Source organism: Erithacus rubecula (genome assembly GCF_903797595.1).
Source record: "Erithacus rubecula genome assembly, chromosome: Z".
In the NCBI taxonomy this organism is placed as follows: Eukaryota; Metazoa; Chordata; class Aves; order Passeriformes; family Muscicapidae; genus Erithacus; species Erithacus rubecula.
The window spans coordinates 22,353,828-22,379,607 of NC_136661.1; the positions used below are offsets into that span (position 1 = coordinate 22,353,828).

The 25,780-nt window shown below is 38.9% G+C and overlaps 1 protein-coding gene across 1 annotated transcript; it reads left to right on the plus strand.

The window, feature by feature from the left end:
* Nucleotides 1-5,875: 5,875 nt before the first annotated feature.
* Nucleotides 5,876-25,358, plus strand: AMACR (alpha-methylacyl-CoA racemase). Its single transcript, XM_079329875.1, has 5 exons — nt 5,876-6,241; nt 8,898-9,041; nt 11,560-11,720; nt 16,230-16,416; nt 24,560-25,358. Exons 1-5 carry the CDS (start codon nt 5,986-5,988, stop codon nt 24,967-24,969), a joined length of 1,158 nt encoding a protein of 385 aa, XP_079186001.1. The 5' UTR covers nt 5,876-5,985; the 3' UTR covers nt 24,970-25,358.
* The last annotated feature ends 422 nt before the right edge of the window (nt 25,359-25,780 follow it).

Here is a 25,780-nt window from a genome sequence, read left to right on the forward strand (position 1 = left end):
ATAGTATCTTGCAATTTATTACAACTGAAAAGCCTTCTGGACAGTGCAAAGCTGTAATTTGGAGTATGTTCAATGGCTTCTTGTCTTTGCTAAGATTAATCTGTATCTCTCCCCCTCCCTGAGCTCCCAGATTTAACCAAAACTTGGAAGACCCACAAGTCCTTGCCTGCCATGAGAGCTGTGGTTTGGTAGGTGATATTTGACCTCTGTACTAGGTGCTGCCATCCTGGCAGCTGAAAATGCTTCTCAACACAGAGCCAAGTTGAGCTCTGCCCTGTGTGAAAACCCTCCCCAAATCCTAGTCTTCCCTTCCCTCAGAGTTCCAGGGACTGCTGTCCTTGCCTGTGACATCCTTGCAAGGCAGCAACTCTCATCTCTGGCTGTCATGAGCACTATTGGTTGCATTTTGCAAAACAGGGCTGTTTGTGACTCAAGAGGTGCTGGGTGCACCCCCTTGCCAGGGGTAAAACAAAACTTCTGTGCAAGAAAAACATAACCAGAATTAAAACAAACTGGGGGAAAATGTTACAGGTCTGAATCCCAGTTTCACGAGTAGTGTTTAAAGAAAGGAGAAAGAAGTTTAATTAGAACTCTGAGAGAGAAGAAAGACGTTTATGGTTTTACTTTCAGAAGTTAGTCCATGGCCTGATTGACTGAAGAAGCAGTTTAGACTGACAATAGTTTGCAGTCTCAGCCTCACTGAAAAGGCTGTAAGCCAAAAGGAAATCTTTAAATAAAATAGTATTTTTCTAAAGAGAGAATAAGGAACGAATTTTACACTCAGATCTTTCATCTTCCCCTCTCTTTCACTGAGCTTCTTATGTTGCAACCTGCTGCTTTCTGAAGCAGTTTTTAATAAAAGTGACTTTGAATTAAAACTTTTTTTGCTTCCTTCTTAGTTCAGATTATTAAAATGATTCTTTTGTGCTCAGAACAACAACAACAACAAAAAAAAAATCACACAAGGGCAAAACATGCAGGGAGTCATTGAACAGTGTGTGAAAAGACACAGTTCTTAATTTTGGTGAATCAATAACAAACTTCCTCTATTTTGCAGTTAGTTCTGCTTCAACAACCAAAGAAAATATAACCTGGGTGATCAGTCTGGATTTAAAAATCTGAGGCAACAAAAGGCTGTCATGCTCAGATACTAGTGAAGAAAGCACAAACTCCAGAAACAATCCTCATAAATTAAAAGAACTTGATAGAAGGTGCACTTCCTAGTATGACCAGGTTTTCTCTTAGACCAAACAGCAAGAGGTCCTTTAGTTCTTCAGCAAAATCACACAGTTTTAGAAGGAATTAGCACGTCTGCAGCCCCCCATTAATTTCCAGTCTTCTGCCACTGGACTGATGACAGATGCTGACATAAAGACTTAAGGACGGCAGTGGGAAAGACTCAGCTTTGTGCATCTGCATTTGGACAGAGCAAGCTAACCTCCATGAACACATTCATAGAATAATAAAACCCACATGGGACAAAGTTTTATTAAACAAAGAGACTCCTTGTATCAACTGGTGAAAAATTGCACAAATGGAGGGCTATTCTCCTGCTTTTCTGGAAACAGTCCATCAAATATTAATTAAAAAAAAAAAAAATCCACAAAATGCAGTGTTTTAAAAGAATCACATTGCTGTAACACCAAGAGTGGAAACACCCATGTGCAAATTATCTTTGACATCTCAGCTTCTGTTTCCTCTGAATGTGTCTCATGGTGTGTTCCTCCCATCATCTAGTCACATGCTACTTCTTGGCCTTGTCCAGTGGCAAGTATAAGATGCTTGCTGAGTAAGGACTTGCCCATATCCTGGAATGTGATAGGAAGAAATGGATATATCGAACATCTTCCTTCTGGAATCCATCCAAATGTACAGTTAACAAAGTGATTTTACTGTAGAAAATAGCACAACTAATATGTAAGAAAGAACAGCAGAATTAAATTAACTGTGACTACCTTAATTTTAGAATAGTTTCTAATAGTTTTGGTGTTTTTTCCAATCCTGGCAGTCTTTTGACAGTAAACACTCCAGGTTCTTATGGCATAAAAGTCAACAAAAGTCAAGGAAGTCTGCAAAGGCTAGAATTTCAGGCCAGGAAACTGGAATTCAGACATTGTGCCATTCTGTCATGTGCAAGTTCTGGTCTGCAGCTGGAAGTGCTGGATGGAATTTGATTTTTCTCCTGTTCATTTTTTAACCAAAAAAATAGTGGAAACATAGTTGTTTTAAAGAAAATTTTTTAGATATTACATCACTTCACATCAACATTTTCTTTCCTCTAAGACTACCTGCTTCTAAGAATGCATGTTGTGGCAAATCATTAAAGACTCACAAAATAAATAACACATATTAGGTATTCCATAAGACACACAGTAAATGTGTGTCATGGGCAAGATAATGGAAACAATTAATAGAAAATAAAGGTTTCTCGATCCATCACCCTAGCAATGCAGGAGAAATTGCCTCTAGTGAATGGGGCAGACAACACTGTCTGGCAGGAATGGCTCACTGGAGATAAATTTAGGGCAGAGTTGCTAAACAGTAGCTCATGTGGTGTCCACCTCAAGCTCAGTATTCAGGCAAATAAAATGTGGAAATAATCCCATTTTAGAGTTTCCAGTCTCTACAATAGTGGTTAGTAATAAACTCACAGGAAAGTACTTCTATCTCCTGATTTCCAAAAATAAAGATTATCTACATAAAGTTTCTTGCCATTCTCTTCATCTAAATCATGAAAGCACAGTAATACCACATGCTGTGTCTCAAAAGAAAGAAAAATATTTTGCTTCAGGTACAAGGGTTGATGTCCAAAGTACAGAAACCACTGTCACAGGCATCAGTAATTTGTTTTCCTACTCATCAGAGTATTGGGGGCAAATTTCTGACAATGTCAAAGTCAAAGGTAAAACCCGTTCAGTACAGCTGGGACAGATCACCACCTCAATGACTGACTGGACTAAAAAAACTTGCAAACTATAGTTTTTCAAGAATAAGTCTATTTTAGTGAACAGGGCAGCTTATACAATTACTTTCTGTGGATGAGACAGAGCTTTTATTTCTAAATCTACAATTCTTGATCTCAGACAGACATAGATTTTCAAGTAGCATGAATTCACAGCTGCTTTAGAAGGATATAATGACCTCAGGATAGATTTCTTGCTGCTGAGTGGTGAGATGTACACTTGGGAGAGCAGCAGTGTGCAAATCCACATTCACACAGAAGCACAGAAACACAGACAGACACTGATGCTCCAAGCTGATGAACCTATTGAAATGGCAGAGATTAGGGTGCCAGATTTAGAAAGAACATTGTACAAAGGACACTGTATCTGTCACAACAGCACAAGATAAGAGGTTAAAAATGTGGAGTATCAAGAAGTGTTATGAATGGAGCAGAGGTTCTATTCAGGCAAAGCAAAATGCAAGCTTTGAAATAAAGCTTGTTTGAAAGCTCTGACAAGCTTGGGACACAGAGCTACCATAAGAATTCCATAAGAATTCCATAAGAATTTATAAAGTTCTCAGTTTCAGTTTAATAAGGTATCTTTCAATTTACTAGAAAAATTTCACCTGCTACTTACATTTTCTGGCAATTATACTTACCAAGATTTGAAATATTATAACAAATATAATTTTTTGCTTTTTTATTTAAGAAAACCAATGCAAACTGTACAGATATCAGTATCTCTTTAGCCATGCATTAAGGTGGACTAAATTTTAAACTATATACATGTGAAAGAGGAGAATCCAGAGTTTGTACACAGCTGTAACTTCACATTGCTGCCTTAGTATTTTTCCAAAGGACTAAAATGTATGGATAATTGTGATCAACAAATCTGAGACCAAATGTAAGTCTGGCATGCAGTCCATATTGCAAAAGTGCCTGCACCTCTGCAAGAAATTTTGATATAACTCAGAGTAAAGACAATTTCAGTCTTTTAACACTGACTGTGAAATACGCATTTCACAGGATGACAACTCACTGATGTAATACAATGAAACACAAAAGCACTCTGACACAGTGTGGATTCAATACCAAAATCACTCCTTTCCTATACCCATTACCTCTGCAATGATTAATTAATACACCCTTGTGTTTGCTGCTGCTTAATAATGAGAAATATTAAATGGCGTCACAGAGATGAACATCACACTGTTTTTACTGCAGGCCAATGGTAAAGAAGATATCCTTGTTTTTAACATATCTTTTCTGCTGGCCAACTTGCTGGTTCAGGAGAGTTTGCTGGACTCAAATCATTAGCCTTCATCTCATGGTTAATTAAAATATCCATTTCTCTCTCATGCCTGCTTATTTTTTGGTTTGGTAAAATCCAATTTTTCTAATTGGAATTAATGCTCATAAAATGCTGTCCTCACCCTCCCTGAAACTGAAATAAGTTAATAGGGTTCTGACTTAAATGTTTCTGCCAGAGATTACCCACTGTAATTCTGGATGACAACTAAACAGCAGGTGCAAAGGACTGCTCAGTTTAAACCATAGCAAAATCCAGACATTATCCAGTGTATGATTATGGTGTTATTTAGATGGAGTAAACTAAAGAGCATCAGGCGTAATCAAAGGTGACACAACAGAAATTGCCTGTTCGTATTCAACACAAACTCCAGGACCTGAAGGTGTAAGGGGACAAATGAAACTGAAAATTAGTCAGAGAAACACAGTGTCACAGTAACATCAAAATGTCTCCGAAAACAAACCCTTATATGGAATAGTGTCTCTAAGGGAGATGGCTAACAAACAAAACTAGCCAGCTTCATTTGAACAAAAATGCAAATACTTTTCTCCTGGCCATTTCTTGTGGGTGGCATCATAATAGTGGACATAATCAGTGCCTGAATTACAGGACCTGATGTCTGCACAGAAAATTAAGGGTATTCTGGTGACAGACCTGTTATTGTAGAATGAGAAAAAAATTCTGCATTCATATTAGCAGCCTTTACACATATTTGTGTTTTAACCAATTTGAAGAAATGTATAAAATTAGCATGGGATGGATATTAAGGACTTCCTCACTCTGTCTGCTTCCCAGTAACCTCTAATACCGAGAGTAGGGCGTAAGTTTGAAAAGCTGTGCCAAAGGTTTCATTACCCTTTCTGGATTTACGTCTGTTCCTGTAAGCAGCTGATGCTGCAAGATCAACAGGGCCAAACAGCCCTCTCTAAACAAACATCTCACGAAAATGAACCCCTAGTTTAAATCACGCCTCCTGCAAATATTCCACCGCGGTACCTGGGGGTCTGGGTGTGTGGGGTTTGGCACATTTAGGTGCCCCGGGCATGGCTGGAGCCCAGCCAAGAGCTGCTGACCTTTTCCTAACAATGGGCACAGGGACCTGTGGACCGGCTGCAGCCGGCAACATTCAGCCTCAAAGGTTGCAGTTGACGATGTTGGAGTTTTTTTCCATCTTGAAGGGTTCTGGGATTCTGTGAGATTCCCGCCGCAGTAAGGGTGTAAAAGCCCATGGTTTCCTTTGTTCGGGGTCCCTACACGGAGCCAGCAGATCGCTCTGAGTTTTTTGTTGTTTATTTCCTCACGGTTAAATTATTTTAAGGATTTGGTGGACTGAGCTCTGCTGTGGGAGCTGGTGTGACTGTGAGTGCGGCGGGCTGTGCAGCTGCCAAGGGGCCTCGCTCCCCAGCGGCGCGAGTCCGCCGGCCGGGGCGGCCGCTCCCTGAAGGTCAGGGAAGCTTCCCCAAGAGCAGCCGCAAGAGTGCCGAGCCCAGCAGCAGGAGGACGCCCACTGCTGCTCACTGCGAGCCGGGGCCCGCGGGCTCTCACGGGCTGGGGGGTGAAGAAGCACCGGGAGCGGCGGGGCCGATGGCCCCGGGAGAAGCAGGGTCGATGCCCCCGGGCGAGGGGCGGCAGAGGCCCCGGCCCCCGGAGCTGCGCGAGGGCGGGCGGGGCGGCCTCGGGGCCGCCTCCGTGACCGAGGTGTGGGCGCTCGCCAGCGGCGGCGGCGGCGGCAATGGCGCTGAGCGGGGTGCGAGTGCTGGAGCTCGCCGGGCTGGCGCCCGCGCCGCTCTGCGGGATGATCCTCGCCGACTTCGGGGCGCAGGTGGTGCGAGTCGATCGCCTGTCCCGCTCCGCGATCTCTGCTCACGGAGATGTACAGGCCCGCGGCAAGCGCTCCGTGGCGCTCGACCTGAAGCGGCCGCAGGGCGCCGCGGTGCTGAGGCGGCTGTGCAGCGGGGCGGACGTGCTCATCGAGCCCTTCCGCCACGGTGAGGGGCCGCGGCCGCCGGGGAGCCGAGCGCGCCGGGGCGGCGCTGCGGCCGCGGCAGCCCGGGCCGGGCCGTGGGGGCGAGCGGAAGGTCGGAGCTGCGGGGCGCGGGGCTGAGCGGCTCCCGCCAGTCTGTGGTCTCTGCGATGCTGAGTGGGAGGCGGGCAGGGACCAGCTTTGGAGGTGTATTCCTGTGACGTGAGGCTCGGGTTGTGTGGCGGATTTGTGCAGAGCAGCCGCCATGTGAAACCGCAGGGAAAGGCCGCCGAGAGCGCTCAGACAGGGCCGTGCTCCCGGCCTGGCTCCGGATGAGCAGGAGCGTGTCCGACCCCGGGGTCACAGCGAGCTTGGAGCTCCGGATGAGCAGGGGGATGTTCGACCCCGGGGTCACAGCGAGCTGGCGGCACCACCTTGTGTGATGTGCAGGCCTGCTGTTGCTGAAGTCCAGCTCGTTTTATGGTTGCCGTGCAGGTCAGGGTTTGATTTTACAATTCCTTTGAAAGCGATAGATCTGACATGATGGTTGCACATTTACAAAGCACGTATCCCAGGGGGATGAATATGAGAGCACGTGCTAAGTAGATTTCCTCTGATTCAGGATCAAATCTGAGTTTGTGGAAAGCAACTTCCTAAAATTAAATATTATCTTTGAATTTTGACTTACAAGTCTTCATCTTCAAAGATAATATTTAATTTTAGGAAGTTGCCTTCCACAAACTAATCACTTCCTGCCGGTCTTAAATCTAGTTCATGGAAACCTTCCTTGTGTTTTTGCAAGTACTTTCCATTTTTAACAGGTTAAAAGTAAGACAAATACATCAAATACTCAATTACAGAATTTTTCCATTTTTCAAAGCTGGATTTTAAAGAGAACTTTTTGTTCATTTTTTAATTACAGTGTGTATATTTACTACTTTACCACATTTAGGGGTGCTTAACATCTGATTTTCAGTAGCAAAATTGATGCAGTTTTAAGATTGATACACTTTTCAGATTGACCATGTTCCCTCTTTTTTATAAGTCATACACAGGCACTCACCTGGTGGTTCTGTCAGTATCCCTCTGTGTTCCTTAAGGATGCTGTTCTGTTGGGAAGGATGCCATCAAGTCAGGTTGGACAGGAGTCTGTGTACTCAAATGTATTTGAAGATATCTGCTCCCAGAAGGGGGCTGGACTAAGTGGATTTTACTGGTTCCTTCCATCTCAAACCATTTTGTGGTCATGCTTCACTGAGGAGATAGCTGAAATGTTTTGAGGATTTTACAGTTTAGAAATAGATATTGCATATCATGGGCAGATTGTGTGTCACAAGTAATTCTTCTGTTTTGGAAAATGGGTTTATTCTTACCTTAAAATTGTTTTACTCCCCATAGCTGAGGGAAAAAAAAAAAAGATGTTGAACTCCACTTCTTCCTTCTAGCTGAGCTCCTGGGTTTTCCTGATGAAATTTTGTTTTCTTTGTTTTTATGGGCACTTGCTGGGATTTTTTCTCAGTTGGATGTGCAGGCAATTTTGTAGCTATATATTAGATTTTAAGGTCCTGTAAGTGAACAAGGTAAATCTGTGAGCTGTCCTGAGACTGCTGGAAAACACTGAGAAGGTGGGGGCCCAAGTGGCAGAGCAGTTTCTGTCAAGCCATGTGTGACTTTACAGCAGTGACTTTGTGACACCAGAGGGGTTATTTGTTGTCACCCTGTTTCCACCTGTGCATTTGAAAATCATGGACTTTGCCAAATTTCACTGCTTTCTTCTTGGCAGTCATCACTTGCCACTGCTCATTAATTAATACAATAGAAGTGGATCTCAATTACATTGGCGGTGGAGTAGCAGCATGGATTAGTTTTGTGAAAAAAGCTGGAGTAATAGATTCTGGGGTGGAATGAGCATTTAAATTATGTTATCCCTTCCCTTCCAAAATGTGTGGCCCTGCTGTGTGAGTATAGATTGTAGTTAAAAGTCTGACCAAGCTGCTCTGAACCAGTAAAAAAGTATAATTTATTTGCAGTTCAAATTTCTTCTCTTAAAACCATTGTTTTAGGACTGCAAGGTTAAAATTTTAGCCGTGTTTTCTGTAAATCTATGCTGATTCAATCTGTCTGCCACTGATTTCCAAAATTTGCTTATTCCCTGCTTTAAAAAAGAGTGTGTTTACTTGTTTGTGGTTCCTGCAGATCATGTGTGGAATAGTGGCATGGTCCATTTACATCAGTGAGTTAAAACACACAGGAACATGAGGTACTGAGAAATGATGAGGGAGGTATATTCCAGTGAAATACAGATTAAATTTGAAGTGACTTTAATACAGAAGATATGGGAGTTTTCCCCTCTCTCATTTTTGCTTGTTTTACAAGCCTTTGGTAGCTTTCTCTCTCAGTCAGTGGTGCATCGTTTTCTGTCAGTCTTTTGGAGAAATAAAACTGGAAAAAAGGCTGGGAAAAAAAGACCCCTGAAGCCTAATTTACACTTGGTTTTTATTAAAAATTTATGCAGTACGTTGATAATTTATAATGTTCATGTTGTAACATGGACAGTGAAGTAGAATGTTCTACTTCATAAAGTGTCATTGAGTTCTGCTGTTGTATAATCTAACTTTGAACCACTATGTTTTGAGTATTATTAAATGTGAATTGAAATTCCTTGCTTATGTCTTTTTAAGGTGTCATGGAAAGACTTGGGCTTGGCCCTGAAGTTCTTCTGCAGGAGAATCCCAGACTCATCTATGCTAGACTTACTGGGTTTGGCCAGACAGGAAAATACGCCAAGTCTGCAGGTCATGACATCAATTACTTAGCTTTATCAGGTAGGCTGTAAAATTTTCTGTTAAATAAAGTTTATTTCCTCTCTTTGATCAAGACTCAAGAACTTGCTGGAAGCAGATAGCTCAACATTTATCTGAGATGCAGTCTGATGAGTCAGTCAGCTGATCTGAAGTGTTTGTCAATGAAATGGGACTCACTGTCCTTTCCCTGATTCTTTCAGTCAGCTCTGGCACTTGCATAGCCCCTCTGTAAACTTCCTCACAATTAAAAATCTGGAAGAAATGAGGATGTTTTCTGTTAGGTTATTAAGGTAAAACAAATTGAGGGATCTTCTCAACTAGTCAGCACAAGAGGAAACATGTGCTGGACAGGCTGTTTTGCCAGCACCAGCTTGACAGTGAGCTATTACAGGCTGAATTGGCATGAATTCCCTGGCTGTACATTGTTTTTCTTCTTTTGTGCTATTCTATCTGAATAAAGTATCTGAATATTTATCTGAAGAGAGGACTGAATATTTTCTTCACGCCCTTCTCCTAATAAGTCTGTATACTTATAATGCTGAAAGGACTGCAAATTATTTTATGTGCTTGTGAGCAGATTTTTTTTTTTTTTTGAGCAAAGAGAAACTAGGCAGCACAAGACAATTGGGCTCTTGTACTTTTCTGCTTCTAAATATGTCTCCACTGACAGCAAATGAAAGGAAGTAGGCTTCAAATAAAGAGGAAATCCTGCATTTCATTAAGATGTTGTGGACATTTTGCTGGTTTTAGGTGGTATGATTTTACAAGTATGTAGTAGAAAACAGAAACGAAATTACACACCTCTGGTGCTGTCCCTTCATGGCCCTGCCTCCTGCTCTTCACACTGCTTCTGCCACTGATGCTTCTCTGAGCCTGTGAAGCAGGAGAGAAAGTGGCCCAAAAGTTCTTGGCTTCCCACTGGATAAAGTAGTTCTTTTATCCCCAGGAAAGTATGGAGCAGAGGTAATGCAAACCTGGTGATCTGGTATCACCTACTATGAGGAGTCACAGTGTTGTGGAATTAAATTTCTTTATTTCTTTAAATTTCTTTAGGGATGTATTCAGTCTTCCCTCATGGAAAATTTTTAGAGAGTAGAAAAGATTAAAGAAAAGATGCCTTGTTTGAAACATTTTTGACTTCATGTCAAGATGATTTCAAATATTAGGGTATTTTTATCTGTTATTAGTGGAGGGAATGAGTCTGTACAGAAACATCATGGTCCATCCCTACTTTAATTTGTATTACTTTCTGGTTTACAAATAGAGTGATTTTTTTTCTCTGGAGCTGATTTAATCAGTAGTGTTTTGGTGTTATCTTCCTAAAATAATTTTGCTTGGAATTGCACGGATCAAGTTTTTCTGCCTTTTAAAAGGATATAGAACAAGGTGTTTAGGTGATAGGTATCTTTCCTCAAAATGAGATCTCGTATTATGAGTATTTTCTAATGAGCTGTGAATTCCTTTAACTAAGAAACCGTTTGTGTTAGGAACTCTTAGGAAGTCAGTATATTAATTTTCTGGTGCCTTTGACAACTTTTTGTTAGAAGGAATGTTTTAGGCAGCAGCTGGGGTTTTAGTCCTGCACTACAGGATTTAGAAATCTTTTATATTGTGCACTCTGTTACTTCCCGTAGGAAGTGCATAAGATCAGTAATTAACTAAACAGTGCTTCAGAACCATGCAATTCTCAGGAAATTCTGACCATGTGTTCTGCACATCTCAACCTCAGGCCACAGACACAGGAGAGGGATGATCACACTGCAGTTTCTTGCTTGCCCAAAGGGAATCGCTATGAGGCAACTACAAAGAGTGAGGTCACAGTAAAGAGGTTGTTCAGGATGGCAGAGAACTGCTAACAAATTCAAAGCTCTGACTGAAGTAAACTGGCTTAGCCTTTGCTCTAATTCCTTTCATTTCTGCATAATTGCTGGCATAAACATACATTCCCTGTGTTTACATTGCATAGAATCAGAGATAACCTTCCTGTGCTAGTCACCTGTTCTTACATGCAACACTTTTTTCCCTAAGGATAGTTGGAGAGGGAAGATAGGATTAAAGCACAGTTTTCAATGTGAGATCCTTTGGTATGATTATCAGTTCATTTGTTAGGAACACATAAGACTACACATGTGCATTTTTACTTTAAAGTACTCAAAGAACAGCAGTTTCTCAAAGTGTCTTTGAGACTCATTCATAATGCCTCTGATGGGCAAGATTCAGTGCATGTACAGAGTACTAATATATAATTACTGCAGATGGGATTGGGTTTTTTTAATAAAATTTTGTTCCTATATAGTCAAAATATCAATGTTACTCTGTGAGAATTTTGTTAATCTCTTCAATTAATTACATCTTCACTAATGTGATTTCATATATTTTTACTCTTGTGAATTAAGGAGTCAGCCAAGCAGATATGGAAAACATTAGAAGATGGCTTTATGCCTTATTTATTCGCATAGATTGAAAACAATGAAACCATAGTGGTAAAAATGAATGTTTATAATTAATTTTATGCTTGCTTTGTTTTCTCTTTTTGCAGGTGTATTGTCAAAGCTGGGTAGAAAGAATGAAAATCCTTATGCGCCAGTAAACCTTCTGGCTGATTTTGCTGGTGGAGGTGTCATGTGTGCACTGGGCATTGTTACAGCCCTCTTTGAACGTGCCAAATCTGGCAGAGGGCAGGTCATTGATGCGAGCATGGTAAGCTTGTTCTCAGAGAACTTGGGGTTTCTTAGGCTTGCTTGGGTGTTCTACTCTCAAGGAAAGGGAGGCGATTGTAAGTTTTAAAATTGAGAATTTGGGAAGGGAAAAGTAAGTGATCTCATAAAATGGGTGTTCCTTCACACACAAGCAGTTATTGTGAATCACTGCTGCCATAACATCCTTATGCCATGGAGCACGTACTGCAACCTCTCCCCTCTCCCTACTTTTGCCTGTCTGCCTTCTTCACAAAGTATATAGCTGTATATATTTGAAGAATAAGTGTGGTGCATGGAGATAGGGTGTATAATAAACAATTGGCTTATTGGGTAACAGCAAAAATGACAATACTGTTGGAATAAGAATTGCATTAGCTTTATTCAAGATGCATCTTATGAATTTGTGACAGGTCATACTTTATTTAGAACCACTGTTCCTTGGGAAAGTTGCACTGCCCATGAATCATTGCAAGAAGTCAACTTCAAACACTTTGTGAATGTGCTGTAAAATAAATGAAAGGCTAAATTAGCTTAATAATAAACACTATGGACTTTTTTCCCCTTGAAGGGCACACACTTACACACAGAGCAGAAATACTTACTTACGTTTATCCTTGAAACTTATGTTGTCTGCAAGTGTTGTTTCTTTCTTATTCTCCCAGTTTTCTTTTTAAAGAACATTGCAGTTAAAATTTGACCTCCCTTTGAGGTACAGTGAACACTAAGTTTTGTGTTAAATACAAATTGGAAAAAACACATTAATTGAAACAAATCCATTTGTTGAAGTGGTCTTGAAGAGAGTAGAAGACCAAGAGGTGTTGGAGTTCAATAACTTTTTGATGAATTCACATGATGTTCTTAGAAGCAGTCCATGACATTATGGTCTAGATGAAAATTCTATGGAAACAGTGCCAAACAGGACTAATGGAACAAAAGTTTTTTAGTAGTTAATTATCAAAACAAAAATCTTAACAAGTGAAGTTCTGTAGATGTTTGTTGGGTTTTTTTCTGTGTTTTCTCCAGTACACTGAATGACAGATGAGAGATTGATTGTGTTTAGTAAATTTACAGATGATACACACATGTGAAGGACTGCAAGTATGCTGGACTTGGATTAGAATTGAAAATGACCTTTTCAGATGGGAGACCTGGTAAAACTGGCTGCCATTCATGGACATTGCTGCTCTGTAGCCCTCTGTAGGCAGAAACAATTTGCTGCACAAATGCAGTAAGGGAACAATTGGCTGAAGTACAATCCTGGGGGTTTGTAGTAGTCACAAGTTGAACATGAGTCAACAATATCATGCTGTTACAAAACACATACACACTGTATTAGGAGGTACAAACAGGAAATAGAGCCAGCAACGTTTATGAAGCAATTTTTCTAACCTATTCAATGTTTATGAAGTCTCAGGAAAATAATGTTTCAGACATTGACCATTGTCTTTCAGCAAGTAGCACAACAAAAATGATGACTCTGAAAACATGAACTAAAAGAAGAATTGAAGGAGATTGTGTATTTGTGAAAGAAAAACTGTGGAGAATTGTGACAAGTCTTCAGATATTGAATAATATACTTCTTGTCTTTTGTAGTACTACCAAATTTCATTATCATCCTTCAGAGAATTAAAGGAATTGTTAGAAGAAGAATCAGTTAAGTCTGCTAATGTCCTTGTTTGGAGTGGAATGTGTTGTTTTTTAAGGCCCTAAAATTGTCTCTTCCAATTTTTTCTTGTCTCATCATAATTGTGGAGTTTACAGTTCTCTGCTGATGTGCCTGATGACCTGTGAATGGATGAAGTATTGTCCAGTATCACAGGATGTACTTTACCTGGCATTTGGTCATATTTGTTATTTCTTGAATAGGCTTTCAGTGACACAGTTGATGAAAACTGGACATGCATCATCAACACTAAAGACTGCAGTGAATTGACTGGTGGATGAGCGTGTTTTTACACCTAAGTGGCTTTTTTGTGGAAGAAAATATTTTAATAATCACAGCACTGCAGCATTTCAGCTGTTTTGTTTTCACACTATTTTTGTTTGAGAAACCCTTTACTTTAGCTGTTGTACAATTTAGACAGTCTGAATATGTTAACGACTCAGACACATGGTAGAATTTTCTACAGTAGCAATTGCACTGTGCAAAACCCAGTGGACCCTGGGTCCTGCATTTCATCTGTCTGTCTCAGCAAAATTAAGTACCTGGCCTGAATTGATTGCTGCTGGTTGCTGGCTCTTCTCTTTGACTCTGTAGGGATCATGGCCATCTTACAGGAAGCCAGATAGTTGCCACGTGGAGTGGACACTGAGATGTGACACAGTAGGCACAATTGTACCTCTTCATTCTTGCGCCGCAGTGGAACAGAGGCATGTGAGTCAGGAGCACAGTTTGGGTTCACTGGAGTTTCAGCCACAGAACCTTCTGCTGATGGCAGGCATCTGACTGAGCATAACTCACTCTTTGTGAAAAGACAGCCACAAGAAAGCACGCTGGCAGTGATTGCTTGCATAATAGTCTCATGGCAGGAGCATTTAGCAGTCCAACAGAAAACTGAGGTCCCAGGTTTTTCTCAGCCTGGAGGTACTCAAAACCAAAACTCCCACATCCTAGAAGCCTTCATCAATCACGAGGATAGTTAGGTTTAATTCATTCCCGCTTTTGTTTGAGCTGTTCTCAGTCTGTGGAAAGAACAAACAGTTTGTGGAGCAGACAGGTCACCCATTGGGGTGATGCCTCTGGATTCTTGTGCCTGCTTTGGAGACTGCAGCTGTTCTTAATATGAGGGAGACATGAAACACATAACTGTTATTATAATCATTCTGCAATTAGGCTAAAGTGGAGTCTCTCCTTGTTATCCTTTTTATGTTGTAAAAGAAGGTGACCACATTAGTTAGTGTGTGGTGTCATTTTTACATGCCTTTGGAGATCTGGTGTAGATGTAAAAAAAGATACTTTTTTTACTTGTCTCGGAATTGCAGCAGGCCTCAGGCAGACCCTAGCTGAGACAGGGATTTCTGAAGTCCCTATACCAGTCAAAAATAGATGTGCTGTTGTAGTTTAAGTGTTTCCAGGGTAGGTAGCACATAGATATTGTACAGGTACTGACTAAGAGTTTTGTCAGCACCAAAATCTAATTTTCAGTTAGAGCTTGTTCTTGTATTTTCCCTTTCTTTTATTATCCTTAATTTCAGTGCTTTTTGTGTAATATTACTTTTTGTTAATATGAGCAGTGCAAGATCAGATAATTAGTAAAACAAACTTTATTTTAGCATCCTTGCAGTAGATTTGTAGATACGTCGATGAAGGTATGCTGTATTTTCTCTGTGAAACTACTTTAATTGACTTGAACATGTGACAGTGAGGACAGAAGTATTCCTGTCCTTGAAGCAGTACTAGAGGAGAGCCCAAGTAAAACACATTAAATGAAGAAGCCCTCTTAACTGCATACTTCAACAATTTGCATGTTTTAAATATTTGCATAGAAGGGTATAAACTAAAGAGATCTTTCTACAATGAAAATTTAGTAGCCTTGATTTTTTTTGTACAGTATGCTTTTCTCTATACTAGGTTAGTTTTATGCAACTGAAAATGCATGAATCAAGTGATAGTCAGAATAATACAGCTCAGATTTTAATCTGTTCTACTGATATGTTTCTGGCCATACACTATTAACTGGCTTGTCTTTGCTTATGGTACTTTCAATACAATTGAAAGAAAATTAATTGTGCTGCTGAGCAAAACTGTTGGATATGATTTTTCTTAAAAGACTGGCACAGCCTTGGTAATTATTGGAAGGTTGAACAAACTGAATTTTCATCTAGGTGTACTCCACATAAACAAAATTTTGAGGGACAATTTGGAATGGGATTGCTCATGTTTTCTACCTCTGTATTCATCAAACTCTTGTCTATGTAGTGATTATTTTGCTATGTGTATGTACCTGCCAGTGATGACAGTGAGAGCGTAGTTCTTGTTTTAATTTAGTGTTGGAGATTTTATTTGATTTCTTTCAAGTTTTCTTCTAAAAATAGCAGTCTTCCTATAATCAGTATTTTTAAAGGAGAAAAAATACATGGGACTTATACTGGTATCTTGTTTTCCAGAGGTTTAGAAGATGTTGATACCTGTCAGATGCTTAATGTTGTATAGAGTCAAGAAGCTTGTCCCATCACTTAAAGTTACTCATTCATTGTGAGCATCTAATGACTCTAAACTTGATAAATGAGGAAGCTTTGTGCATTGAAACTGTTTAATCCATCTGAAGCTGCCTTACTACATTTATGTTCTTTCTTACTTTGTAATTCTGGATGATTTCACATACGCTGTGTAAACAGTAATTGAAAATTTTAAGAAATGAAACTACTTACCAGAGATCCTGTCATTAAAATTCCTAGCAAAGAGCAGAACTGGTAGTAGGTTTTTTGTTGTTTTGTTTTATACAAAATTTAGGTAACATGACAATTAATTTACTGGAGCTTTTTTTTTTTTTTTCTCTATATTTCCAAGGTAGAAGGAGTAGCATACCTAAGTTCTTTCCTATGGAAATCACAAAAAGTGGGGCTTTGGAGCCAACCTCGAGGTGAAAACCTGTTAGATAGTGGTGCACCTTTTTATGAAGTCTACAGGACCTCTGATGGAAAATTCATGGCTGTTGGTGCCATTGAGCCTAAATTTTATGGCCAGTTAATAAAAGGTGAGTAGATTGGAGCAATTGTTTCATAACAGCAAAGCAGGATTGTGGATTCTTTAACAGCTGTTTTTGGTTCATGATGCTTGGTTCACAACCCAGTGATTTGGAAGAGACCTTTAAGTCCATCAAGTCCAGCCCTTTCCCTTGCACCTCAAGTCATGGCACTGAGTGCCACATCCAGTATTCTTTTAAACACATCCAGGGATGGTGATTCCAAAACCTCCCTGGGCAGATGATTCCAGTACTTCATCTAGTAAAAATTATTTTCCAAAAAAATGGGAAATGTGATTTCTTTGAAAAAGCCAAACACTTCCTGGGTCTAGTTGGGTAGTTGTGTAACAGTTTAATTTACTTTCTTTTTCTAGACATTAATTTATTTGCTTTTCACCCTCAGCAATTACATTCAAATGGCAAGTTTTCTTTTTGAGTTATTGTAATGGTAGTCTGCAATGTGACTGAAGTGCTAAATAACTTTTTCTGGGAATCACTTTTTTCCAATGACTGTTACACTTTTAAAAGACCTAATTCTTCGGAACTGCAAATAGAATTTCAAGCAATTTTTATTATTTGTACTATAATAAAAAATAAAACCTATTTAAATTGTTTCAGAAATAAATGTTCACTGGAAGTACTTTGTAGTATTTTTTTAGAAAAGGCATTTCTGTGGAAGCAAATTCTGCTTAAATAATTAATTTCTACCACACAATTTCAGAATGCTTTTTGTGTCTGGCTGTGGTTATAATATTTATATTTGACTAAGGCTCCTTAAATATGACCATAAATCATGATTTATTTATCTCTTTAAGAAATTAGAATGGGTTATGCAAAATATTTAACTATATGAAATTAAAACAAATTTTCAGGTGCATCTTAACTTCAGAACTCATTGTGTGCTTCAACCCTTTTATCACATGGACTCTTAGCTTCTTATTGGTCATTTAATTAAAATTTTTTTTCTATTGTGCTTCTCTGGTAGATTGTCATGCTTTCCATACAGAATTTAAGAAAATACAAAAAAGTAACAAATGAATTTATTATTTATTCTTTTTTCATTGCATATGAAGAATATGAAGGCTATAAGAAATTTTCAAGTTTAATTCTCTTTTGGTTAATGAATTCAAGGAATGTCAACAAAGGATTCCTAAAGGATTCCTGGAACCCAGTGTTTTGTGTCTCTTTCCCAAGGATTATTCCTTGAATTGTAGAATTCCTTGAATTATATCCATGATACAGTTGGTACTGATTTTGCCTGGGATAGAGCTGGATTTCTCTGCAGTAGCTTGCACGGGGCTGTGATTCAGGTTTGTGCTGTTTCACAGGGATGTTGCAGTTCCACATCCCTGTTATGCAGGGACATTTCAGTTCCTGGTGAGCACCTCTGGCACTGAAGGCTTTTCTCCTCACTCCACTGCACTAGCAAGAAGGCTGGGGATGTACAGGAAAGGGGATCTCAGCCAGGACAGCTGACCACAGGGACATTCTGGACCATAGGACATGGTGCTCAGCCATAAAACTGGAGGGAGGCTGGTGGTGGTCACTGCTCAGAGACAGGCTGGGCACCCTGGGCAGCTGAGGGTGAGCATTGATTTCATATGCAGCTCTTGTCTTCCTCGTGTTACAGGGCTGTAAGGTGGAGTGTGCCTTTGGTGGACAGGAACCCAAAGAGGGAGCTTGTTCTTTACACTTTGGCTTTGTTCTCTTGCAGCCTGTGGTGCTCCCCAAGTTCTTGCACAGCTGTTGCTCTGAATGGCTGCTTCTCTTGTAGCTTAGAAAGGCCATTGTGTGGAAGATTAAATTGGTACATGCTGCTATGTGAGGAAGGTCCTAGAGTGACCTCAGGGACATGTCCACCATTATATTGGACAAATCAGATGTCAATTTTGGAAATGCCATGTTCTTGGCTGACGAGGATGGTGCTTTTTGTCTCTAAATGTCCTGAGAATAACTGGTTTGTGAACTCAATTTGTAAGCAACTTGATCTTAAAAAAAAAAAAGTGTAATTGTTCATTCCACATTGATTATTTGCAGTTCTTTGAAATGTTTTTCTCATCCAATACCCTGTGATTTTCTTGTTTGTATAGGAGTTGGAGAACAAAAGTAAATATAAATTGTATCAAAGTAAAATGCAACCCCTTACCCTGAGAGTTAGGAAATTTCAATAAATATCTTCAGGGACAACGCTTGTCTTAAATACAAAGCAAATAAGAAAAAAATAAGGCTGCAAACTCAAATATCCATATGTTTGGCTTAAGTGATCAATCACTGGCCTGCAGTATTCATGGCCCTGCAATATTTTGTTCTTTGGAGACGTAGTTGAATCACACTTAAGCTACAGGACTGGGATAGAATCTGTACTTGATCAAAAAGCACCAAAGTTCTGCAATGGGGTGTAGTTTTGTTTATGACTCTCTTTCTCTGTGAGTTTTTTTCTGGACTGTTCTGCCTTCTTTTATTGATCATTGTTATGAGGCAAGACTTGGGCTTTTCTCTCTCTGCCAGGTTATCTGGAAATAAGCCTCTGATAGATGAAACCAGTGGCCAGGTGATACAATGTGATCACAGATGGGCTCTGTCTTCTTTAGATATCTTCACTGAGGAAAATGCTAAAATTCAGCTTTTCTTTTAGTTGTTTCTCAGAAATTTAGAGCTCAAAGTTATAACAGTGACCGTGAATTCTGGTTATATTGGGGCACCTGCAGTGGACAACTTTATTTTCATATTTGAAAGTTTTCATTATGTTTAGAGAGCAGAGAAGTTGCCTAATTTTAACAGCTGAGGTTACAAGAATAGTTATTCCAGCAATAAAGAACTTGTGTGTATCCACTTGTAAGTAGACAACAACTGCAATCATTGTTTCACATGTTTCAGTCTGTTTCTGCTGTATTTAAAAAATCCAACATTTATGCTGCAGTCTTTGAGAAAATTTTGCTTTTTGCCTTTAATTGTATCATTATCTTCCCTTGTTTGAGTTTCCTTTGTTTAATTTGTAGAAGTGTGGTGTTTAACGTAAATGACCAAACTCAGGATTTTCTCACAATATTGATTTGAAGTAACTGGTATCCTGTTACTGTGTTTGAGGTGCATATCATAATCTGTTCAGACTTTCACACAGGAAATATTTATTATTTTCAGCACTTAGGGTTTCAATCTTTCTAAAGTAATAGTGCACTGAATTAGAACAGCAGAACCTTCTTGTGACTTAGGGGTTATTTCCTTTCTGGAATATCTATTGCAGAAATTAAATTCAGAATTTAAGCCTTTGAATATTGTAGGGAAGAGAAAGGTGCCTGTGAGAATTGTATTGCTCTTTCACAATTCTGGGAATCTTTGACTTCGGCTGAGTCGTCTGTTCCAAGCATTAACTCCAGTTTTGAAGTGGATTTAAAATTGTATGTTCCAGTTGAATTTTCCATAATTTCATTTAATGGCTTTTCTCCATATTTCTGGTCAGTTCTGCTAGTGAACAATTTGGTGCTGTTCCAGATAAAATATGTTCAAAAACCATTTGTTGTCTCTTTGTCCATATTCAGAGGGTAGATTAGTTTTGCCACTCCCATAGAATGAGAGTACAAGGATATGGGTGTTGCAGGTGTCAGTTGGAGATTTAAAGACTGCAAAATTGAGAAAGGAGTGTGATTTCTGAACCATTTGTCTCTGCTCACAGAATTCTGCTTAGCCAAAGCAGAGCTGATTTCCTTTTGGTTTTGGCTCCCTACAGTGTTTCCCTGCAGAGTTCTTGCAGGAACCCAGTGCTGGAACCTAGTGCAGTTAATGACATGGTAAGGAAAGTTCTTAAGGAGACTGCAGAGGGAAACTAAATTTAAGAAAATAGAGCATATTAGTTTGAAAAGATTGTTGGCTTTGTAGATTGTACTCAGCAGGGATAATTACATTTGTGCTTGCCAGAAATCTATTAATTAAATAAATTGTTTAAAGGCTTTATGAGAAACTGAAGCTGTGTTAAATAGATGCAGTGGAGAAGTATTTGGGGCTCACTATTTGCTAGTAACAAGCAAGCTGTAGTCCTTTTGCAGGTATTAATTTCATTGCTACAAAAATCAGAAAATAAATAGCTAAAATGCCTTGGTATCTTATGAAAAACAGATGGAAGAAACATTTGCTACTAATGTTAAGCCTTAATCTTTAGACAGAAAGAGACAGAATGTCTTTCAACCGACCTGTGAATTGCTTCTGCAGGTTTGTTCTGTGTTTTAGCAATGGGTGCTTAGTCTTGCTGCAGCCAGGCTGCAAGGAGCATGTAGAACATAGTAAACACTGTGGAGCAGGTAAGAGTAAAGGTTTAATTCTGAGTTATAAGGTGCAAAGTTGGTTAAACAAGGTGAGCTTAGTGTCCACTGATATTGACGTGGAAAGCACTGATAGTCACTGAAGTCCTCAACTTTAGTTCCTACCCCATGGTACCCCTTTCATACTACTTCAGTACTCCTACATAGTATTATTTCTGTTTAAGAAAAGAAGGAAAACATTAGGAAGCAATTAAAAAACACAGTTTACATCATTATGAAGGATTTCCACGGGACTCTCCGTTTTGTGAAGTATTGTGTACTGTATTAAAAGTCTGTTGATACACTGAATGCAATACCACATTATTGTGACATGAAACATGGACAGTTTTGTCATTATTTTTTAGACTCAGTTGTACATAATGTTACATTTTATTTTAATTTATTTATTATGATAAGCCTTAAACATTGTACAAATACTCTAGAGGGTCAGGCTCTTGCTGCATCAAAACATTTACAGTTGTGGTAATTAAGTATGTCAACTTGGAGTACAGCTGTGTATACATTTGTGATGAGGCCACGTAGTACTGTGAGCCTGATCACTTTCTAAAAAATTCTTAAGTTTCAGAAACATTGTGCAGAGAAAAAAAATTTATAGTTAGTTTAGTGAAAATTCACTACTCTTGGAATATTCTGAAATTCAATTCCATCTCACAGTGAAAACAGATTTTATTTAGTCAGAAAAAGCACAATGGGCCTTCACCTTGCAGCTGTTGTTTAGGCCAAAATTAAGGTTTCCCATACTAGATGATTTTATTCAGTCATACAACATAATTTCAAAGTTACTCTGCTATGACCATACATTTTTGAAAAGAAAATTAGCAAGTTAAACCAAGAAAATTTTGAACAGAACTCTGCTTTTAAAATAGTATGACTGAAATAATATTAAAAAGTGTTTCAATTTCTGACATACCAAAGCAGCTTCACTGATTTATGTAATGAATTTTGCTGGTTTCTTTTTCTTGAAGTCAGTGCCTGATTTACTATAGTTTGTCTAAGAAGTTCTGTCGAAATGGAGATTTCAGTTTGTTGCATCCATGAATGATGTGGGCATATGTGTCAATAAAGCTGTAGTATTTGAAGGAGATTTAAAACTACATCATTATAGGGAGACAGTTTTTCATTTTTCAAAATTACTTTAAAAGCTGTACCTAGATTAGGTTGTCTGCGCTTTTCCATACCAAAAATCCTAGTTGAAAATTTGAACAAAAGAAATTGTGATTGCTTTATAAGATATTCTGTGTAAAAAATGCTTTGCTTTTGATTACAGTGAGTGAAGTCTGTGCTCCTGTGGTATCCCAGACAATTCTGTGCCATGTAATAGTTTCCTTGTTGAGTCAGTCAGTCCTGCTCTGATACTGCTCATATGCACCACAAGTTGAGCACAGGCTGGAAAATGAGAAGCTGTAGTGCTTAAATGCTCTCAGTTCATCCTGTTTAAAGTTGAAGTCTTCAGCAGTAGGCAGAAAATGAGCATGTAATATTAAATTCCAGGTTCTGGATATTGTTCCAGTTTGCCAGAGTATGTGCAGTGTGGCTCAGCCAACTTCCCATCTGCCACAATCATCAAAAATAATTGTGTAATGGGATAATGGTGGAGCTCTGCTCATGTTGGACTGGCTGCTAGAAACCAAACCAGAGTTAATAAGAGTATGAGTACTGTGAAACAAATTTTCCATTTGGCAAGATTTCATGCTTTGAGACAGAAGCTCAGGTAGTGAGTGTTTGCTTTCCTTTTGTGGAAGGTAAATTTGTCTCATCTCATGGTTCTTAAGTAAAATATACTGCACTGTTTGTCTCTCGTGGAAGATTTTTAAAATCAATAATCAAATTAATTTTGAAAATACTGCTAGTTTTAATTTGATCATGATGTTCAATAAGTTCAATAACAGCCTTCAGCTGTTCTCACTTTTCGGATGAATGGTTATGGACATGAGTGTAAGTTCAGTGATTTAACGTGCATATGACTTGATAAAACCATAAGGACTGATCATCTATAGTGTCATCTGTCCTGGTATCCACAGGCATTTCTAATAAAATGTGAATATACTTATTTTGTCTTTGTGATTAATTTCTTCTGAGAGTAAACATGCAAGGCTGTGTTTCTGGGTCTGGAGACTGGCAATTTTTGTGTCTTTTCCTTTGAAGTGCCAAAGTACCATTTCAAAGCATGTATTCACTTTCAAAACTATGTTTAATAATCTTGTGATGAACGGTGAAATTCTTAAATGCTGTGTTAAACTGGGGGGTACTTCGGGCCCCAGGAAGTGCCTATTGTGCAGATCATGAATGAAGAGAAAGAACTTAAGGAGCAGAAAAAAAGGCATTATGTCCCTTTCTTCTCTCCTGTGTGTTTCAGCAGCAATATAAGGAAGCAGTAGAAAGACAACCTGTTTTAGGTGTTTTCTGCCTATCTACAGCTAAAGACAAGAGGAGGTCTGCATAAATTTTACCTGCCAGCAGCACTCTATGTCCCAAGCCTGTAACAGTTGTTAATCTAATTATCAATTTGATACCAGATAACCAAAGATATAAAAAAGAATGCTCAAAATTCAATTCTGCAGAGGTCTTTTGCCTTTTACAGGGAGCTGCTGTTTTCTAAGAAGCTCATTTTTTTGTTACTTGTAAAGCATTATGATGATAGTTGTTTTCTAGTCTTTCATATTTCTCAAATTAACTTCTTTCATATTCCTGCTTTTTGTGAATTTTTCATGCTGTGTTCATGCTCCTAATTTCAAAATGGGACTCTTAGAACAGCCTTCAGTATATCACTTCGGATTTCTTTTTGGTATCATATACTCTGCTTATATCTCTGTGCCATCTCCATTTTGAAAGTGTAGTTCAATTTCTCTTCCTTGTTTTTTTACCTCCTTTTTGAGGTAATCTCTACAAGAAGTGATAAAAATTCTTGCATGTCCTTGGAAGTAGCAGAATGAAAGAGTAGAGACTGCAGAGAGGGAAATCCATGGGAACAGAGACAGATACTGGAAACTGGCAGCACAGAAGTGATGTAAGCTCTCCAGTGAGAAATGATATGATAGTTCAGGGATAGACCTAGGACTAGCCAGTCAGGAATTTGTCATTACAAGAGCTGTGTGCCTGTGCTGTGCTCAAAAGGGATGTGCTTAGTGTGTACCTGGGTGGTCCTTGCAACTGAGGTGGAAAGCAGAGTTATTGAGCAGTTAGTGAGTGAAGGGGCTGTGGGAATTGCAACCGGGAAGTGTGTTGGAGCAGAGGGAGCAGGATATACTGCTGGAGCCTCTTTGGACAGTGCAGTGAAGAAGCTGCCTGGTCAGCCTGCAGATACCTGCAGCTGAGCTGCCACATGTCCATCAAACTGGGCCCATTCATCCGCACCATCTTCTCACCTGTGGCATAAAAATAACCCCATCACGTTGAACTTCAAACACTGCAACCTGCTGAGTGTCTGGCTCTGGCAGATGTGCTGGCTCCTGAGAGATAAGTGTATTGCTGTAGTCCAGGGTCCATTCAGCAGATTTCTGTGTTGCTACTGCCAGGTAGAGAATATGATACCTATTATACAAGCTTTTCTCAGGACATTATTACCTCGAGGCAGCTGCTGTTTCTGTGAAGTGTTCATACAAACAAGTGTTTATTGTAGTGTACTTAAAAGGCTGTAGCTGGGTTTAGTCTAATTGCAAGTATCATAGAACATTTTATTCCTCTGCTCTCTGCCCTGCACAGATACCCAAATAAAGTTCAGAGTGACTTCAATATTGCTTGCAAAGTATTATCTTCTTGAGGAATATACTTAGCTGTGGGAAGCACCTAGTAAATTATCCAAGCCATGCTATAGTTAAACTTTGCTCTTCTCCTTTCAGGTCTTGGGCTAAATTTGGATGATCTCCCTGATCAGATGAGTTTACTTTACTGGCCTGAAATGAAGAAAAAATTTGCATCCATATTTGCACAGAAGACACAGGCTGAGTGGTGCAGCATATTTGATAGCACTGATGCCTGTGTGACTCCTGTTTTATCCATCGATGATGCTGCCTCACATCAGCATAACAAAGAAAGAAATTCTTTTATCAAAAATGATCAGGGAGAGATAAGTCCTAGACCCGCTCCTGTTCTATCAAGGACACCTGCTGTTCCATCAAGTAAAAGAGATCCTTTTATAGGAGAGCACACAGAGCAGATACTTCTTGAATATGGGTTTACTAAGCAAGAAATTGCTAAACTTTATTCTGATAAAGCAATAGAACTCAAGAACCTAAAAGCTAATTTATAATGTCTGACTATGCATATCAGAATAAATGTCTGGCTGATACTGTAAGCTTTTATGCTTTAAAATTTAACTATATGACAAATAAATGTTTGCATAATACTGCTTTTAAATAATTATTTTTAAAATTATTGACATTTAAAATTTAATTTGAAAACAGTGGGTCTTTGGTACTTGTGTATCTGGATGATCTGTTTTCTAGAATGATACTATAATTGTGTTCCAAAGATCTACACAGTTTACTTGGTAAGCACCTGTGAACTCTTGGAATGTTTGTTTAAGTGTTGTATCCTTTGGTTTGATTGTTTTAATTCTTGGTTGCACCATTGATTTGTAATACATGTAATTATCTAAAAGCAAATCTGATAATAAAATATAGTTATATTCTTCTTAAATGTGTGATTGTGTTGTTCTTTCATTAATTAGAAGGGATTTTTATATCTATTTTTTCATACTAATGAATTTGTTTTATCATGCTGAAACTATGGTCTAACTAATGCTATTCTCTTACCTGCTGCTGCAGAGCTATTATCTCAGAGTTAATCAGAGTTAGCCTGACTACATTTTCTCAATGCAGTCACATTTATTGGATTTGGAATATCAACTTGGCTAGAAACTAAAATCAGAATTTTTATTATTATTATTTTTAAAATATCTGCAAATTAATAATCCTTTGCTCTCCTGTGGAAAAATGGTAGGCATCTTTGCTGCACAGTTTTAAGCAATGGTTATTCCATGTTGGTTTTCATTTCCTTCAAACTTAAACTGTCATTTGAAACTGTCTCTTTCAAGGCAAAAGAAAACCTGCTTTTAAAAA